The following is a 20,182-nucleotide window of genomic DNA, read 5'->3' on the forward strand; positions in this document are numbered from 1 at the left end:
AGAATCGAGTATCGATCCAATCATGGAATAAATACGTTAACCCCATTATCTGAAACTTTGGTCACATTTAGTATGAACGTCCAACATTTTAACACATATACCTGACAGAAAATAAGTCAAAGCATAAAAGGGCTGCTTTCAAATGCAGCATTTGGTTTCACCACCACATCTTAAGTTCCTTTCTCTTTAAAGTGGGAAGAATGATTACAGAACACCTTTCACTCTTTTACAACACTTGGCACTCCTAAAACTCACAGAAGTCAGCACTCTTAGATCCTAGCACCTCTTAACCAGGAGGGAATTTGCCTACACTACACTTTAAATGTCTCATTATAAGTCTTTTTATTGGTAAGCAATGGTGCAGCAGTTGCGGTACAAAATGCTTCTTAGCATCTTTATTTTTGCTTTCAAAGTGAATAGATGTTTTACATCTGTGGTAAAGATAATTAAAAGGCTTTGCAAAGAAAACGTCAAACAAACATTTGCCAGGACTTCATTTAAAGGGTGAAAATTTAACACCTGATTATCATTGAATGTTTATTTTCCACGTGCTCCACATATGCCTTGCCTTTAGACTTGTGTTGGTGTTTGTATTGCAGGTTGGTTAAAGATGCCCCCTGGGATGAAGTTCCTCTGGCGCACTCTCTGGTCGGGTTTGCCACCGCTTATGACTTCCTGTATGAGTACTTGAACAAGGGCCAACAGGAGCGTTTCCTACAGGTGATTGGCAACGCGTCACGGCTGATGTATGAGAAGTCATACGTCCGAGGCTGGGGATTCCAGTACCTACACAACCATCAGCCCACCAACTGTGTGGCTCTGCTCACAGGAAGCCTGGTTTACATGACCCAAGGTTAGTGGATAGAGATTCCTGTCTTTGTAATGTGTCTACTGTATGTCTTTGCCCTCGAGGCAGTGGGCCAAAAGATGAGCATGTAGGTCAGTATGTACCATCTGACCAGTGCACAAGAAACCTTTACAACCAGTGGCTAAGTTTGTCATGATATTTGATAGAAATATTTACATTCCCCAAAGGAGGATTCCTTGTGTTTTCTGATATTTCAGTTTTGATATGTCAAAAGTTTTTTGACTCCCTTCACTCAGTCAGAAAACTTGTTCCAGCTCTGTGTGGGAGCATAAGGGTTAGAAACCTGCCTCGCTCAGCATTAAGAAGCTTCATCTTAACTAAAGGAATTTCATTAGTCCGGTTTTCACTGTAGAGGTTTAGTCTCACATGGTGTAAAGGGTGATTCTCAGTAAAAGCCTTACTAAGACTGCAGTTGTAAAGGGACATACTCAAATATTTAATTATTGAGATAGAGCACCAGATTTTGAGGTATTAAATATCGGTTTGGGATATTAGCTCAGTAATAATTGTAGCTTTAGTTTAGAAATACTTATTCATATCTACTGTACCTCCAAGATACAGCAAATGTTACAGATCTTTTGGCAGACTCCTTTAGCGTCTCCTTTAACTGACCTGGTGACAGATATAACAGTTTTTCAGACCACATTAGCTAGCCTCCCTTGAAGAGAATTGTCAATACTGCTCAGTGAATATGAAGTCATACTTGCTCACTGCAGCTTTTTTTAATGATTTAATTTGATTCACCCACTCTATCTTACTCACAAGAGTTTACAAGAATCAGTTTATTCTGATCTGTTGGAGTCTCAAAGTTCACACAGTAACCTATATAAAAGGTTTCTGAAATAACAGGTAGATTTACATGGATGGCAGGTTGAACTAGTCAAGTGCACTCAGTAGAGATCTGCAGATCTCTGCCAGGTGTGTCTGGGGGTATAATGGTGGGGAATAGGGAGTGGAGGGCAGGCAGTGTGGTCAGCATGTGTGCATGACAGTAATTGAAAGGTGCATAGAATAGTATAATGGTCTGGTTACTGAACATCCAGGTTTGCATAACTGTATATACGGTGGAGTAATGGCATCCTGAGCTGAGAATTAAGTCACATCCTCCATCATCCCATCATTTCTACTGGCTGGCTTAACACCACAGCTCTACGCTGCATCATGCAGTGGTTACTGCTGATAATGATTTCGAAGCATAAGAGCGCTATTAGCACATTAAACGTGTCTACCACTGCTAGCCACCACCGTTTTTGGCTCTCTATGTTTGCTTGTGACGTCAGAGGCTTGCTGGAAATGCCTTTTGCCTTGTGATTTCAGTACTTGCGTTCCTTACTGGCCGGTTTAGAAGTATAAGGAGTCAGCAGTCAATGACGGTATAAAATAGTCAATAGAACAGATTTTTCAACAATTATGAATCACTGCAACCACAAGACATCCTTACATACAGCATACAGGCATACACACAAAATATTAGGCTGATGGGTCCAGTAGTTTGTGAGATTGGCTGTGGACAGACAAATACACACATACACACACAGGACCAAACGCATGGTCAAAAGCTTCTGATAGAAAATCAGCTAAGGTTTAACGATTATTTTTGTTACTGATTAATTTGGCAATATATTTGTCAATAAATCATCGTTTCGTCAAAAAAAATCTTGACTCTGTTCAATTTGAAAAGCTGGAATCGAAAAATGACTAAAATGATTCTTTGTTTATCAAAATAGTTGTCAATTAATTTTCTGTCAGCTAATCAGTGAACTAGCCTATTATTTCAGCCCTTAAAGGTAGGTCGACTTAGTCCTTCAAAGATGTCTGTTAAGCGTGTCCTTCAGTGTGTAAATCGATGAACAAAAGTAATCCCTTAACTTAAAGTCCACTTACTGTACTAACTTTTTATGAAGTTCATCAGTAGTTTTCAGTTCTCGGTTTTCTAATGTAATAGCTCTAATATTCAATGACAGCACACCACCAGGTCTTCAGACTAAAAGTACATATATGTACTGTATATGGTATGGGTCATGTCTCCTAATTTGGCTGGTGAGACTTGCCAACCTCAGTTTGCTTCTGAGAGAAACTTTGACTGGAATTTCAGTGAAGTCAGCCCGAGGTTATCTGCCATGGCTGCACGTAATCCTCTGTAATTGTTCTCCAGATGAGGTTCCTCACATAACTCTGCCACATTGTGCATAAAAGGTTTGGTCCTTATTCTCTTTGTGAGACCTCGCATGATTATTCACTGCCTAATGTCTCTTTTTGCATCAATATCCTGCACCGAATATTTTGAGTAGCAGCAGAGAAAGGCCATCTGAAGGTAAACGCCTGCAGGGCAGCTTGCTTTGCTTACAGGGATTTGATTTCTGGTACAAAAGATCCAGTCCTGATGTGAACTAAATGACAGCTGGCTTACAGAGAAGTGCTGTGGTCACAGTGGTTTTATTTGAGGCTTTTTTCTAGAGGGCAACAACAGGCGCAAAGCTCTGTGAACACTCAGGAGAGTTATAGCCTGACCTGTTTTTGCTTCACTTCAGTTTGCGTCAAGCCCAGGAAAAAGTGAGTTTGCTACGGCAGGTTCTGCCGGTCTATGTTACCTGTGAGGGATTGAGCTCAGCTGCTGCTGGGGTGCTCTGTTTATGACAGGTTTTATTTATTAAGTGTCCTTTAAAGCAGACTTCATGTGGAGATGATAGCTTTATACCTAGCAGAAAATAGCTTCTTAAAAGATTGCTAACATATGATGTATTTGCAATGATAAAAAAACTCTCTCATTTTAGCTGCTTCGTTGAGCAGGCTGTCTCAAGTGCCTCATCTAAAACTGTGCCTGTGCCTGACTGCATTCCACTATCTTCTATGCATCATTCATTTCCTGTGGAAAGAGATGACATTACGTCCAAATATTGTTCTGCCAAGATGAATAAATGGAAAGTTTCCAATAAGCACAACCAGAAAAGAAGAACAAACTCTGTCTTCTTTTTCTTTATTGGTTATCTGACACAGGCTTTAAGCCCATTTCTGACATTTTGGACTAAGTTATTGTTTTTTCATTATTTTGGGCCCTATAATAACATGCTGTTTTAATGGACAGTTCATGTGCCACTCACTGAATTTGGAAATATGAGTCTCTGAGTTTAGTTCCTGGGACATGCTGACAGACTTCAGTGTAGATAACCATATAAGAAGGCAGCAGCACATTCCAGATACAGGTGTTTGCTTGTTGGTGCCTTGAAGCTGAATGTTCAGTTAGACAGAGCTGTGCACAGTTTACTCACAGTTAATCTACAGGGAACCCCTACTCCCTTTCTGTCACACCCTCGGCCAAATGTCTGCCAAAGTGATGCATTATTGACTATGGATGTGGCAGTCAATGCTTAGGTCGGCCTAGGTGCTTATAAAACAGCATGGAATCCTGTTAAAGGAGATGTATGCACGTTCAGAGAATTACAATAGTAAGAAGTAACTACTTACAATGTAAAGGTTTAGTGGAGTAATGGCATCCTAAGCAGAGACTGAACTTAAGCTTCCTTTGTGTGTGTTGTAATCTGAGCTTCTCTATTCTTTGTTCTGGTAGCCAGTCTGGCCGTGCATGCATGTAAGTGCATGTGAGTCCCTGTGTGTATATCCTACTTGCTATCTTATTCCTGTCGCTCTGCACTCCACCTTGAAAATTGCTCATGAAGCCAAAAAATCTCTTGTTTCCGCAGTGTGAAATTACCTGGATCTTCCACATTGTTGGTCCCATAGAGCAAGCGCACTCGAGGCTTATTGCGATGGAGTCACTAACTTGAATGGGGATAAAATGATTTTGTTGTGCAACTGTAGACTTTCAAAATGTTATCAGATGAAAGGCATCACACCCTGATAGTGAAAAAAGTCATTTTACTTGGGCTGTGATACTCAAAAAAATGTTTCCACTTTTTTACAGGCATCTCTTTCACAATGTAAGTCTATGGGAAAAAGTCTTTTGGGCCTCATGGCATCATGTGACATTGTAATTTCACTTTTGGCCACATGCAAAATTGGCTTTAAAGCCCGACACTGTTCCCGGGGGGCTTCCGCTCTGCTCCACGTTAACACTCTTAGCTCTGTCTGCATTGTTGCTGTCATTAACATTATTTGTGCTGTTAGCGCCATTAGCTGCTAGCTGTCAGCTTAGCCACCTCCATGTTGTTAGCTGTGTGCATGCAATCCCAGATCACACAGATATCCTCTGAATGTCCTATTTCAGTCCTTTAAACCATCTGGAAAGTTAGGTGAAGATACTGTAATGTCAAGTTCCCTTATTCCAAATTAACTTGGAGGATAAGGGCATATTAAACAAGAGTATGGAACTGTAGGCTGACAGATTGATTTGTTTTGTAAACCACATAACAAAATACTGATTGAACACATTATCATATTAATTTTCTTGGACACACTAGACAGCAGAGGGTTACAGTAGTCCAGTGTGCTGGAAATAAAGGCATCTATTAACTTTTCTATGTCTGCCTGTAAGAAAAATGGCATGACTCTGGCAGTATTCCTTAAATGATAGAAAGACACTTTAGTCACATTTTTATTGTGGCATACAGAATTTAGGCCAGAGTCAGTGATGATGCCAAGGGTTTTTTTTTTATCTGTTCCCAAGTGTTTAGTGCAATTAACAGAAAGTGGTCAGACAGGTTTTCTCTCGTAGCTTTTGCTGCAATATCTAGAATCTCAGTTTTGTCATGACTTAACTGTAGGAAGTTCCGAGTCATCCACAGCCTTATGTCAGAGAAGCATGCAATCAAGTTGTGTAATCCTTTGAGCTTACAGTGATACATGCTGGGTGTTGTCTGCATAATTATGGAAATTGTTATTGCAGTTTCTTTTAATATTGTCCAAGTGGTAACGTACAGACTGAAAAGAATTGGGCCTGAGATTGAGCCCTGTGGAATACCACATGTCAAGTCTCTTTTATCAGGGTAGCCCTCATCCATGACCACATAGAATTGTCGACCATTTAAGAACTGTGCCAGAGAGACCCCAGCAGAATATCATGGTGTACAGTATCGAATGCAGCACAAGATATAACAGGAGAAGCAGAGAACTTTTACTAATCTGTATTCATTCTGAGGTCATTCACAACTTTGACTAGAGCTGTTTGCGAATAGTGTTGGGCCTTAAAAACCAGACTGGAATTTTTCAATCACAGTGTTGTCACAGAGGAAACCATTAATCTGTTAAAAAACTTTTTTTTTTTTTTTCTAAAATCAAAAAAGGCAGGTTAGAGATCAACTTCTTCAGAAAATCAGTTGAAAAACAGTTTTTAAACAAGTGGTGGAAATAAGATCAAGAGGACAGCCAGAGAGCAGAGGTGTAGTGTTGTTCCTTTCAGTGAGGAGTAGCATTTAGCTTTAATAGCTACACTCTCAACATTGCTTCCTTAAAAACTCTTGGCTCCATTCATTTCCTCTGTTACTGCTTGCAGTTTAAAGCAAGACTGTGTACCTGTACCACCTCACATGAATGCAAATCTCCCACAACTGACTGTGGGAAATATTGTATTTCATTACTGACTCTGTCCTGCCCCTAATGTAAAATAGATTACAAAAAAATTACCAGCTCCTTAATCCTTTTCTATTGTACCCTGCTAACTGTGTGTGATGTTCTGATGTGCAGACACACTGAAGGAGCAGAGAGTAAGTTAAAGAGCGTTGTTGGAAATAAATCTGTTGACCTTTCACATTCCTCTGGACATAATGTGTGCTGAGTGAGGGATCTGGGTGCCCAGAACCAGCACCCTGGCTAACAGCATGGGAGACAGTCAGACCTAAGCCCTCAGCCTGACAGCAGCATTATCCCCTCTGCTAGTCATTAGGCAAACTAGCCCCATTATTAGACTGTGGGAAAACAGGGGAAATTAGAGCTGAACCCAGAGAGTCACTGTACACGATGTGCATGTGATGTCGTTTGTCTGGTATGTGTTTTCCTTCTAATGTGGGTTCACAGGATGATTCTCTTTTTTCTTTTTATTTCTTATTTTTTGATGACGTCTTTGGTATTGCAGTAATTGCTGTGGTGTAATTGCACGTCAAGGACTGTGTTATGGTTTTCCTAGGATTTTGTGTTGATGACGTTGGAGTTTCAGTATATAGTACTTCCTGTTTCTTTGTTCAGTTATGGTGAGTGTCATCATTCCTGCTAACTGGCCAGTTTCTCTTCTGTTTTTTATGAATTTTATATATGTTTTTACTGACAATCTGCTTATGTTTCTGCTGAAAATCTTAAATGCATCATTGTCTACGTGGCGAAGGCTGAAATCTCTACCTTACACAGGGTGTTATATTGAGTTGTGGTTATACTATTTTTAAAAGCTGGCAATAGAAGAGAAAAACTGATTTTAAAAGCTCCACAAAGGAAAACCACAGAGAAATAAAATTAAATGCAGTTCTCATCAGCTCTGTGTAGCTTTTTTTGTAGGGGTGCACCGATTTATTGGCTGAACATCAGTGACGGACAATATTCACCTTGTTGACTGTCATTGGCCTATTGGCAAATACGATGAGGTAAAAGAAGAATAAACTGACTGTTGGACAAGTGGGCTCTGTGATCTCACTTGTGTGTGATGAGATGGCAAGCAGCAAAAAGTAAAAAGCATTTGGGGTAAACAGAGATCTTCTCCCGGTCCTGGGACGTCTTTGTGACGAAAGGACACAGTAAACCTACTATTGTCACGTCAGAGGACGCACCCTATTGTTACCCTGATAGTGCTACACTGTGAACCACAAATCTGTGTTAAAATTAGGAGAGCTAGTTAACATTAGCTCTAAGCAGCCAGTGGCTGCAACTAACAACTCAAGGAAGTTGCACTGAGTTACGTTGTGATGCGTTCAAGCTGTATACAGTAAAAATGAGTACTGAGCAAGTAAATTATTTTAAAACATTTTCACGATGTGTTCAATGTAATTTTGTAAAATGTAGAAAGAGAAACTAATAATAAGGCATTTGAAGTAAAGGTTATATTAAAGGCTGTTTCATAAACTTGTATGATTAATTTTGTGCTCATTCAGACAGTGTAGTGAAGAGCTTAATTACTTTAAAACAGTTACGTTTTTTTTTTAATAATATAGATTTCTTTGTTTCCCTTGCAAAAAAAGGGGGGGGGTTACAACAAAAGAAAATAAAGAACAATTAACAAAACATTAGTGTGGGTATCAGCTATCGGCCAAATTGTTATTTTAAACATCGGTATCAGCCCAGAATTTAAAAATCGTCTTTTTAGCCTCTTTTAGCTTATTGTTTTGTTCTCTCTTTTTTTGTTATTCTGTCTGTATCCACCTTGTGTGCAGAAATGCAAAGCAGCTGTGTTGAGCAACAAAAAAAAAGGTCAGATGAACTCGCTGTTAGCAACTGTTAGCAACTAGCTGGCAAAGCCCAACATTTAGCAAGCTGAAAAAGCAGACATTTTGTGGTTGTTGATGACTGAAACGAGCTGAAAGGAGAGTATTAAACTTAAATTTGTAATGTGGCTAGGACTCTGAAATTGATGATACTGTAATGTAGCTTAAAATGAAGAGTAGCTCATAGCTTAACTAGCTAAAGGGATAGTTTTAAAGTAGCTTCCCCAACATTGCTGTTTTCTAATGGTAGCCAAAAACAGAATCCAAAACTTTGTAAGACACACACAACTTACATTTTCAAATTGTTCTTTTGCCCTCAAGTGGCCAAAAAAAAACATAATGAATGCAACTTTAAATAAATAAGAGATTTAATTAATTTTAACCAGACTATTGAGCATTTCTAGGGCTATGGTAGTCCAAGGCATTGACAGATTGTGTGTATTTTTAAAGAAATTATAAGAATTTAATTTTTATGATGTCTTTACTTTTGAGGAAAGAACTGATGAGACTGAAAGCCTGAGCTGCTGTGAAGTGTGGCCCTGGACTGTGCGAGCGCTGGTGAAGCTCTGTTTGTGTAAATATGGTCTTTGTGCGTGCCAAGAGTTCCTGTTTGATGGTAAATACCTGCTCTGTGTAGGCCAGCGGTCCCCAAGCCCAAACCAAACACTGTTGGGGACGACTCCAGTGGGTGGACTCGGCATACTGGCGGGTGCAGGCCGGTTACCACCGATGGCCTCGGGATTCCTCAATGAACTGTGGCTGGAGTGTTTATGTGGTCGCTTGTTCTCATAGTAAAGTCTATGTGTGTGATCCAGTGTGTGTGTGTGTGTGAGAGAGAGTATACATGGTGTAGTGTGCCATAGTGGTGTCATGCTTTCCATAGCCACAGTGAAATGTGTGTGGAAGGTTTCTTTAGGTAACAGACTAAGGAGACGTTGTTGGCTGCAATGCTGTTTTTCATAAATTCCATTCATGACATAACACACGCGGGTATACTATAAAACGCAGGGCTATAGTCACTTTGTAATTCAGGATCTCTCCTTTTAAGTCCCTCTCAGTAAGTGGAGCACTTTTCATGGCCCCTGCTTGCAAAGAGGATTACTGCTCTCCCGTTTTGTACAAAAAAAGTCTATTATTGGCCAGGTACGTTGTAGAATACTTGTAGGCCAGGGCACTTTTGATGAGGTTTTTAGTGAGAATATATTTCTTAATGTGAAAACAGCTTGATTACTTCAGATTGAATGTATCCATATGAAAACAATGTGCTTCCCCTTTGTGCCAGAAATGTAATTCTCCACTCCAGCATTGGCTTTTATTTGTCTTGAAGAGAGTAGATCATAAATCATGAATCGTATGAACAGAAACAGAAACAGTAGAGAGTTCTGTCTAAAGATATCTGACCTTAAAGTGTTGTGGGCATTTCCCCTCTTTCTGCTGTTTCCTGTAGCTTTAGTCCAAGATATGCACATAGAGATAGCTGAAGCTCTCAAGCAGTTAACCTCTTGCTGACATTAGGAACAGCCATGTACAACATTGTCCGATTTAGCCCATGCTACAAAGTACAGATATAATATGCTGCTAGCCATTTTTAAAGCATGTTGATGCAGTCATACTTAGGTTAAATGGTCCCACTGGTTAGGCTATCTGCTTCTCTTATTCAAAAGTGAGATAACTGGTGCCACCATGTAGCTAGCAATAGCCCTCTGTATGTTGTTGCTAGCACTTCAAGAAATCTAAGTCATAGACGTGAGATGCTATTTTCAGTGGATTCCTTGGGTATTGCCATATCCTATTGCTACTGGCCATGAGCATTTGTACCTAACTCGATTTTCTGTTTTTCTCAAATTTGGCTTATCACCACTTATACAACTTTGTCCCAGTCCTTACCAAATTTGGTACATGGATCACTCTATAAAAAGCATTTTACCATTGATAGTAGGGTTGGGCTGTTGGATGAAGAAATTGTCAGACATTGCCCAATCATAACTCACCAAAGCTGGACCAGTGTAACTCATACTTACTCACACAAACTTAGAGCTTTTCTGCCAAATTTGGTGCAGATTTGACAATGACCATAACTGTGTGGACTGCAGAACTTTTGTCCCCCTGCATCTCCAATTAAATCGACCATGTCATGCAGTGTTTGGAGAATATTTCTACCACCTCTTTGTTTCCCTCCCATTTTCTCCTCTGCTTGATAAACTCTTGAACCTCTTAAAAGTCCTCCTCCCTGCTCCTAACAGATTTTCACCTTAGGAGCTCTTTCAAGGTCTAAGATGCTTTGTGAATAACTTTTATCTTTACTAGGACCTATTCTTAACTTTAAGGGGAAATTCTGAGAAAATGTCACACTTCTAGGTATTGTTTTTTAGATTTAAAGTCTGATGTGTTTGAGATATTTTACATTTACTCTGTATACAACAGCCACTCCTTTCCAATCCTTTCTACAATCATGACAACTGTTAGGCAATCATTTTCAACTTTTATTCCACAAGGTTACCAAAGATCTGTCTGGACCAAATTATGTGTGACTGTGGACCTTGAAAAACTGTGTAAAATATGTCATGAATTTGCCATCAGAGGGCACTAAAGATGCACTTCAAGCATTTTGCTTTGAAACAATGGGATTCCTGGCTATGGTTTACCCATTTTTTGGTAATTTATTTGAAGATATTAATCTGTTTGTACTTGATGTTATATTAGCACCTATACTGCTCTCTGCAGCTTTATTTTCATATCACATTGAAATGGACTAACAACACTACAGCGTGTTTTGGAAAAAGGTCTTCAGCATTGCATGTTTGGTGAAACCCTTTGAGCATTTGAGAAACAGGGGATCTTAGATTGTATTTAACCTGTGAAACCATCTCAACTTCCTGTGTTACAGGTTACCTCCAGGAGGCCTACCTATGGACGAAGCAGGCCCTGTCTATCATGGAGAAGTCAATGGTCCTTCTGCGCGATGTGACGGATGGTTCCCTGTATGAAGGAGTAGCCTACGGGACTTACACCACCCGCTCTCTGTTCCAGTACATGTTCCTGGTGCAGCGCCACTTTAGCATCAGCCACTTCGACCACCCCTGGCTCCTCAAACACTTCGCCTTCCTGTACAGGACTATCCTGCCTGGTAACTGTCACTCTACCTGCTGTGGCGACTATACTTATTTACTTTTTCAAAAGCTGAAAATTGATGTGGCACACTTTTCACTGCAGTAGATACATTAAGGTAGCCAAATACAAAGCAGGTCAACAATCCGTAAGTAAGGGTTTACATAGCTATGAATGGCTGACACATCCAGTTAGTCCTTACGAGAGTGCTCTCTCCAAAACGTTGTTAGATCAGACGTGAAAATAACCTCAGGCTGCCACATCAGAGAGTAGTCTCTCCTCTGAGCTGATATGGGGTATGCATGCGTGTAGTTATTACCTTCCTGGATGCCTTTCAAAGCTGAGCTGAGACCTGCAGGGAAATGTGGTGTCCTGGAAGTTTCGTCTGAAGGTCAGGGGGAGGGCAGCAGTGGAGGAGGGGCCCCTAGGTCAGGCTCGGACATTTCACAGCCCCCTGCTAACCATTTCTGTATCGTGGCTGAGCAGCACTGCTGCACTCAGAAAGCACCTCTAATTATATCAGCCAGGAGAGCCTTGGATCCACAGTCACAATGGCAACATGAGTGTGCTTAGAGAAATGTCAGGAGGAATGGTCTCTTCTCATGTGTGAGGATGCTTGTGTGTTCCCTAACAGATGAGAGTGATCAAAGGAGTTGGACATTTCTGTGGAAGCGCTCCAAAAAGTCACTGTGAGTTCAAGTGAAAGCAGTGGAAGCATCACTTAGAGTCTAAGAGATAAAGATATCAGAATGCCAATTGGAGCATTTGTGTCAGTTACAATGTCAGTTGACTTGTAAGCACTAAAAGGGGTTTAAGTGTAATCACCTACTAAGTTAAGTAGCAAATGGCAGTAATAGGAATTTTCCACCAGAATTAGCATATATATACAGGTTTATTAAATGGAGAAAAACCTGCTAAAAATGTCCATCTGTCCTATTCTTGTGAACACCATATCTCAAGAACAGACTTTTTGGAATCAAGGAGGAACTGATTAGATTTTGATGGTCAAAGGTCAAGGTTACCATGACCTTGCATCCGTCTCATTCTTGTGAACGGAATATCTCAAGAACAACATGAGAGAATTTTTTCAAATTTGACACAAACATCCACTTTGAGTCAAGAATGAACTGGTGAGAGATTGGTGGTCAAAGGTTAAAAGTGACTGTGACCTCACACAACATGTGTTTGGCCATAATTTAAGAATTCATACGCTTAGTATGACAAAAGTTCCCACAATAGTCCAATAGGATCAAATTATGAAGTGATGACATTTTATATCCAAAAGGTCAAAGGTCAGCTTCACTTCGACATTGTAATCTTCTGCAAAAACACTTCACTGGCCATTAGTCAACATCATAACTCATGAGCAGAGGAGGAGACATTTGTTCAGATACTGAATTGGTGACACTAATCTAGGGTGTCCACCTTGAAAACAGTGCTCATTATGTAGATCTTTTCTGACTAATTTTGAATGATTGTCGAGTGCTGCTTGGAAGGAGACGTCATTGCACTGCACTGCATAAGGAGAGAGAAGTAGCATGTGCACCCAGGTGTTGTATTTCCATTACTGCTGATTGGAAGTGATAAGAGCTGGAGCTGATAAATACCTGTAACTCCTGTAGTCATTTGTCCCAAATATGAATGCATATTATAATATTTCCAAAAGAAAAGCCAGATGTTAGTGGGTGTTTGTGGGTTATCTGCCCAGTGGGAGAGGAGCTTCAGAGTGCTTTTACATATGTAGTTCAGTTTCTTTGGTCCAAACCAAGGGGGAAAAAATTAACTTTGTTGCTTTTTAATTCTGGTCCATTCCTGTTCACTCTGACTTTTTAATGAACAAACCAAGAGGACTAAACACATTATGTTAAGTTTTACAATCTGACAGGATTGAAACATTATTCAGACAGGCCATTGCCATCTTGCATCATCAGGAATAGGTCCTGATGGACTATTCGTATTGTAGTGACTGACAGAAGTTTATGCAGCAGTTTAATGCGTCTGATGTGTGTATTTATGCACCAGGGTTCGATTGACTGCTTTCATACAAGCCCAAATAAACCATACTAAGAGAGTGGTAGTAACATAGTGGATGAGCACTGAAAGGAACTGTAATGTTAGTTGATATGCAAGTTGGAAGGAGTTATGGGTCTGTTAAATTATAAGCACTGAATGGAAAGTGTCAGTTGTTTTGGTTGTTGTCCTCTCACTGCACATCTTTGTGTGTTGACATTCAGTTGACAGAAAGCAAATGCAAAAACATGTACATCGTAGCTCCATGCCAGTACTGAATGTTAGCACCCGTGTTCATTTCATTGCAAATAATCCATGCTTAACCCTCAATAGCATTACCTTAATTCCTATAATAAATATCTCAAAGAATTTGCCACTTGTGGAACCATGCTCACAGGGATAGTGTGAAGAGACTTTACTTGACAGAGTGTTTCTGTTGCAGTTTTTGTTTTACGATTTTTTTCGGTTGACAAATGATTTACTGTGATTGCATGCTGTAGTTACTATAGCTGGTTTCTAAGAAGCCTTCTTACCACCAGAGTGCAAGGTTTCCCTGCATAATTACAGACAACAAAACAGTGTGAACATTTTGCACTTGGTTTGGTACTGAGCTGGGTCACAGCAGAGGGGACTGAGATTCATGCTGAGGGGGTTTAGATGAAAAATAAACACTTTTTTGAGCTTTTTCTTGTAAATATGTGACTTTAATCTCAGATCATTTTTGAGGCATGCCTCGCAAATTCCAAACTTTATAATAGGAGAGAATTTCTGACTTTTTATCTGAAATTTATGTCTTAAATCTCAACGTTTCTGAGCTTTCATCATCATATCACCCCCTCCCTGGGCTCTGTATTTATTTGTTTTGATCTGCAATGGCCCTTATACACTGTCATAGCACTGTGTTAGAATTTACAAAGAATCCACCATACAAACTTCAACATGACTCAATACATGAGCATTTTATTCGTCATATTCACCCATTATTTCTTTGTTTAAGAACGTTTAAGAACTTTAAGAATGGCCACCACTGAAGTCATCTTCTCTGTGTTTTCACTGTCACCAGGATTTCAGCGGACTGTAGCCATTGCAGATTCCAACTACAACTGGTTCTACGGGCCGGAGAGCCAGCTGGTCTTCATGGACCGTTACGTGTTACGTAATGGCAGTGGAAACTGGCTGGCAGAACTGATTCATCAAAACAGGGTGACGGAGGGGCCGGGGCAGGCTGGAAAAGGACAGCGATGGTGTACTCTCCACACAGAGTTCATCTGGTAAGCTGCTCAATTTGGTTTTAATAATAGGAAATATATATGAGCACAGTGTTTTTTTGTTTTGCTATTATTAAAGGGGAAATTCACCCAAAAACCACTGTATCTACTGGTAAAATACCTTACATTTTTAGATACTTCCCATGTGTCTTATTTTCAATAATGGTCAAGATATTTGAATCTAGGGCTGCACCTACCATGACATGTTGTGACACTACAGGGAGTGGTGTGTCTGAACTTTTTCTTGGCCTGCCAGTGACTTCGCCGAGTCTGCACTTCCCCACAGTCCACCATAAAAGGATGTAGAAATGCCCTTAAACATAAGTTTTCATGTTGATACTTCACCACTCATTAGACCTGTCAGTGACAAATACGATTAAGAAACAACCTGTGTCACAGCAGTGAGGTTCCAGAGCAGCTGTCATTACGCACTGCTGTGGATATGTCAGGTTACGTTCTAAACGTCAAGTTATGTACTTAATGTAATGTGACGTCATGACAACATACCTCAAAGAACTCACTTGGTTTTACACAGGACACGAACACCAGTCTCCTGGAGAAAAGTCGTGTATTTGTTTGACCCATACACCACCCTAACCTGCCTCCTTAGGCGGCGTTTTGCTCTTTATACTTTTGTCTTTAATCCCGTCAGCGCATTCATCACGTAATCGCAGCATTCATGAGTACATGGCTTATACAGTATATGAACCCTGGTGCATTACTTTAGCATGAAAACAGTGTGAAGCAGCAAGGCCTAAGCTGTTTTTTTTTTAGGGTTGCCAAAAGGCATTCTGGGGAAACGCAGGGAATTACATAAATATAATACATGTAAATGAGGCAGGTTGAATAAAAAGTGGGTTTAAAAGATGTAAAATTGCAACATGTCATCACAAAATAACTTCTGGAAAATCTTTAATCTGATAAGACTTTCCATCAGTGGTTGTGTATGATTGATGTCCATGTTGGTACTTTATCTAGCTGACATCTGTCCTCTCATGGTGTTCTGCAGGTATGACCCAGGACTGATTTCCAAGCCTCCATCGGATTTTGGAACATCCCAACTCCACTACTTTGAGGACTGGGGCGTTGTGACGTACGGCAGTGCTTTACCTGCTGACACCAACCGCACCTTTCTCTCCTTCAAGTCGGGGAAGCTGGGAGGACGCGCCATCTTTGATATCGTCCACATGAACAAGTACAAAGAGTGGATCAAAGGGTGGAGGAACTTTAACGCTGGTCACGAGCACCCTGATCAGAACACTTTCACTTTCGCGCCCAATGGTGTCCCATTCATCACAGAGGCACTGTATGGACCAAAGTACACTTTGCTGAACAACGCAGTGTTGTTTGGCTCTGCACTCTCAGGGAGTTGCTTTAAGCCGTGGACTGGACAGGTTACGGAAGCCTGTGATTCCAAGTGGTTAAAGTACAAAGCTGGATTGGCAGCGGATGCCCAGGGCAAAGTCGAAGCTGCTATGGAGAGACAGGGAATGGTCTTCATCCGTGGCGAGGGACACTCCGCTTATAATCCAGAGCTACAGATTAGGAGCTTCCAGAGAAACCTGCTCCTTCTTCACCCACAGCTCCTGCTCCTTGTGGACCACATCCACCTGGAGCCAGACAGCCCAACCAGGGCCATGAGCGCCTTCTTTCACAACACAGAGCTTCCATTCCAGAGTACAAAGGTAGATGGCGTTCATGGAGCATTTGTATCACATGGTGAGGATAAATATAAGATGTTCTGGATGGATGACACAGGCTACAGTAACAAAGGAGTGGTAGGTTACTGGAATTACCCTCGAGGGTACCCGTATAATGGCTCCAACTATGTGAACGTCACAATGCCATTGAGATATCCTCACACCAGGGTGGCCTATATTTTCTTTGGACCAGGTGTGGATGTACAGAGCTTCAGCCTGCGCGGTGATGACCAGAGAGTGGATATCTACCTGGCCACCAAGGATCACACCTACACTATCTACCTGCTGACCGGAGAGGTCACCAGCAAGCCTCTGTTTGCCATGGTGCTGCTGGACCACAAGAAGATCGTATTTGAGAAGTCAGCGGCAGTGGAGGACAGCTCACCTGAAGAAGTAGAGGAATACGTCAACGTGATGGAGGACAACCTCCAGCATGTCAAGCCCGTCTTCCAGCAGATGGAGAGACACATCCTGGGACGGGTTCTAAACACTGCCAGCTTCCGCAAGACTGCAGAGCGCCTCCTCCAGTTCACTGACAAGAAGAAGACGGAGGAGGTCATAGAGAAGATGTTTGCTATGTCGAAGAAACAGGGCAAGGGTAAAGGGGGGAAGAAAATGAACCTTGGGGAGAAGCTTTCAGAGAGTCTACCTGACATTTTTGCACAGATCGAGGCGAATGAGAAAAAGGTGAGACAGAGGACTTCAAAGCGTACATATGAGGACAGTCCAGAGGAGGGAGAGGGAGACACGCGAGCCTTTGTGGATTATACAGACGGCCGCAAAAACAAGAAGGGGGCCTTTGTCAAGGGCCGCAAATTCAAGGAGGTTCACATGGTGGCCACAGCAGGGAGCGAGGGTCTCTCCAGCACCGCCTCCTACATAAGACTCTTCCTCCTTCTGAACACCGCCACCTTCTTTTTGCTGCTGGCCGTGTTACTGACTCGCTTCCAGAGAGGTCGGAGTTTGCACACGCAGAGATGCTTCTACACCATCCTCCTGATCGACTGCTTCATCTTACTGTACCTGTACTCCTCCTGCTCTCACACACAGTGTTAACGTCATGAGCGTGTGAGGGGGTCTTCCAGATCCAATGACCATGGTGACCTTAAAGCACCCCACGCCTCAGTCTGAGCCAGATCTTACCAGTATAAGGGCCAATTTAAAAAAAAAAATAAACAAAAAAGCTGAGATTTTGGGAACTGTTTGGATTTTTTTTTTTTTTTTTTTTTTTGACGAAAAAGTAATGTGGGAATAAATTTGTAATTTTACAAGAAAGAGGTCAGTATTTCAACAAAGTCAGAATGTGGTGACACTATTGACTTACTTACATCTGCTGATACTGTAGTCACACAGTCAGTCAGCTTTTACTGTCAGATGAGGGATACAGATGAGCTGAAGTTATAGATTTCATCAGTGAAGACATTATAGATTTTAGGACAATAAATGAGATGAAAACAATGACATCAGATAACAGGATGCATATTTTATCATAAAATGATGTAACATTGTGACCTTTTCTAGAAATTCCAACGTCATTTTCTTAAGACATTTTATTCTTATATCATGGCTTTTATTCTTGTTATATGATTTTTCAGCCCCCTCTCACTCCCAGGGCATTAAATACCACTGCTTTGTTACGTCCCTCAGCATGTGGTATTGACGTCAAAGGCACCCTTTAGCATCTTTATGACTTACCAGGCTATCAGCTAACTCTGATGTAAACCTATCCGCAGCAATACGTAGTGCTCCGAGCAACATGAGTGGTGTAGAGACGATAAAGGAGATCCAGGAGACCCACAGGTTGTGTCCCGTGTGAATCCAAAAGTAAATGCTGTGCTGACATAACGTTAAGTTAACTGTCATATCTATACCCCATGTGAATCCAAAAGGCAGTGTTGTGTCGACGCAACATTAAGTAACTTACGTGTCTACATCCCGTGTGAATCCAAAAGTCAGTGTTGGTTTAATATTACCAAACGCAATTTACATACAGTCCTCACATTACGTTACGTTACGTTACGTTACATAACAAACATACATAATTTAACCCAAAACATTATCTTTCATCTTAACCTGACCAAGTAGTTTTGTTGCCTAAACCTAACTATGACCATGTAACACCACGTGTTCCAATGTGGTTCAGCTGTGAGTCATATAGATACGAAAAGATGCCCAGTGTGTCGATTTGAGACACCGAAGGGCGTGACAAAGAGTTTGTATGTGATGACCTGGGTATTTGAGTGATCCTTTACAGTATTACAGTTTTTATTTTTGGATGTTATATGACTTAAATTATAATCTTTATAATATTCTGATTTTAGCTCTCATAATATTTTTTCTATAGATAGACATTACTCTCCTAATATGACTTTTTCTATTTTACTTATGTAGTCCAAAATCACAAATTTGCCTCAGGGGGCCTAAGGATAGTCATCTATAAATTATTATGACATTTTCTAAAAGTTAGAACTGTATTCTCTCAACATTCTGATGTTTCACCCCAGAATATTATGAATGTATTCCTAAAACCTCAGATTTTTTTTAACTATGGGCCAAATACTGGTAAGATCTACCTAATGGGTGTTCAGGAAAAACAACTGATTCCAAATAGGAATTGAAGAATTGCCAAGATGAAACCAGACCACCTCTGATGTATAAGCTTCTGTGGAGCTTTAGTCTGTGTGAAGTTGGTCCTTTGTAGTGTTCAGAGGTCCTGCCTTGTATCAAAGATCTCAAGGTTAGCCACTATGATACAGTTGCCACATCTGTACTTGAGATTTGTCCTGTCTACATAGTTCATAGAAATGCATTTAAATGTATATATGTGAAAGCAAGATATATTTTTATGGTGTTTGTTTTTTTTACCAAATGTAAATAAAATTACTACATGCATAGGTACGCTGTCACGGTGTGTTGTGTCTAGTGAATGTGCGAAAAATGTGGATAAAAAACTGTGGCTGAGAGAGCTCCACATACAGTGACTTAAGCAATGAAAAGAAGAAAAAAAATCCAGACAACAAAAGCAAAGAAAGAAAAACTGCAACAACATGGTAAATTTCCAGGAGACATACATGGGACAAATATGTTGACCCCTCAATAACAGATGCAGATAAAAATCAAGAAGAGCACAGATGTAAATAATAGAGTGAATAACAGCTGAATTCCATTTAGCTGATTCAGTTCAGGGTCCTGGTATTGTTCGTGCTGGCTCACTGTCACAGCTTACTGGGAAACTTGAACAGATCAGAGCCATCATTAATATGAGAAACACCTGTGCTTTTCACACCATGACAACTCAAAACTTCTGCAGGGACGTCTGCTTTTTCACATCCTTAATAAGTGATTCCCATATCATTGAAGATAACGCATAGCATTAGCATACTAGCATGCTCATCTGTTATAAGGCTACAGTCATGTCCTATGGGATGGATGGGTTTTGATTGTGTTACGAGCAATCATGTCATCAGACAACTTAAGATGGTTATATGATTATAGAGCTGGTCACATAAGGGTTAAAAATACCGTGCACCATATCTATTAAATTTGTATTTCATTACAATGAACGATGGACTTTATTGTTCTGAAGCACCGATATATCAGAAAAGTCAAAGTGTCCCTGTTGTGATTATTAGATGTTGACGTGAAGGCTGTATCCAGGGCAGAAACTTTCAATTACAATAACTCAGATATGACATGAACACAGCATTAGTGTTGTAACTTAGTCCGGTTGTTGTGTGTAATGTGTGACCAGCGTGTTTCTTTATATATTCATTCTGGTGAATGTTTTACAAAATTGTCTTGTGCATTACATATTTGCAGCGTTTGAACACGACATATGTGTTATCAAAGTGGAGACATTTTTCTTCT

At 40.6% G+C, this 20,182-nt stretch overlaps 1 protein-coding gene across 2 annotated transcripts in view; it reads left to right on the forward strand.

Annotated features, from left to right (window-relative positions):
• The window catches only part of dse (dermatan sulfate epimerase), a 31,660-nt gene extending 12,222 nt beyond the window's left edge, over positions 1-19,438 (forward strand). For both annotated transcript variants that reach the window (XM_049591072.1, XM_049591073.1), the window contains 4 exons: positions 600-853; positions 11,117-11,356; positions 14,411-14,618; positions 15,625-19,438. In XM_049591072.1, the coding sequence (XP_049447029.1) occupies positions 600-853; positions 11,117-11,356; positions 14,411-14,618; positions 15,625-17,371 (2,449 nt within the window). In that variant the 3' untranslated portion in view covers positions 17,372-19,438. The remainder of the gene's footprint in view (positions 1-599; positions 854-11,116; positions 11,357-14,410; positions 14,619-15,624) is intronic.
• Positions 19,439-20,182: the final 744 nt, after the last annotated feature.

Source organism: Epinephelus fuscoguttatus, linkage group LG11 (assembly GCF_011397635.1).
Source record: "Epinephelus fuscoguttatus linkage group LG11, E.fuscoguttatus.final_Chr_v1".
Lineage (NCBI taxonomy): Eukaryota > Metazoa > Chordata > Actinopteri > Perciformes > Serranidae > Epinephelus > Epinephelus fuscoguttatus.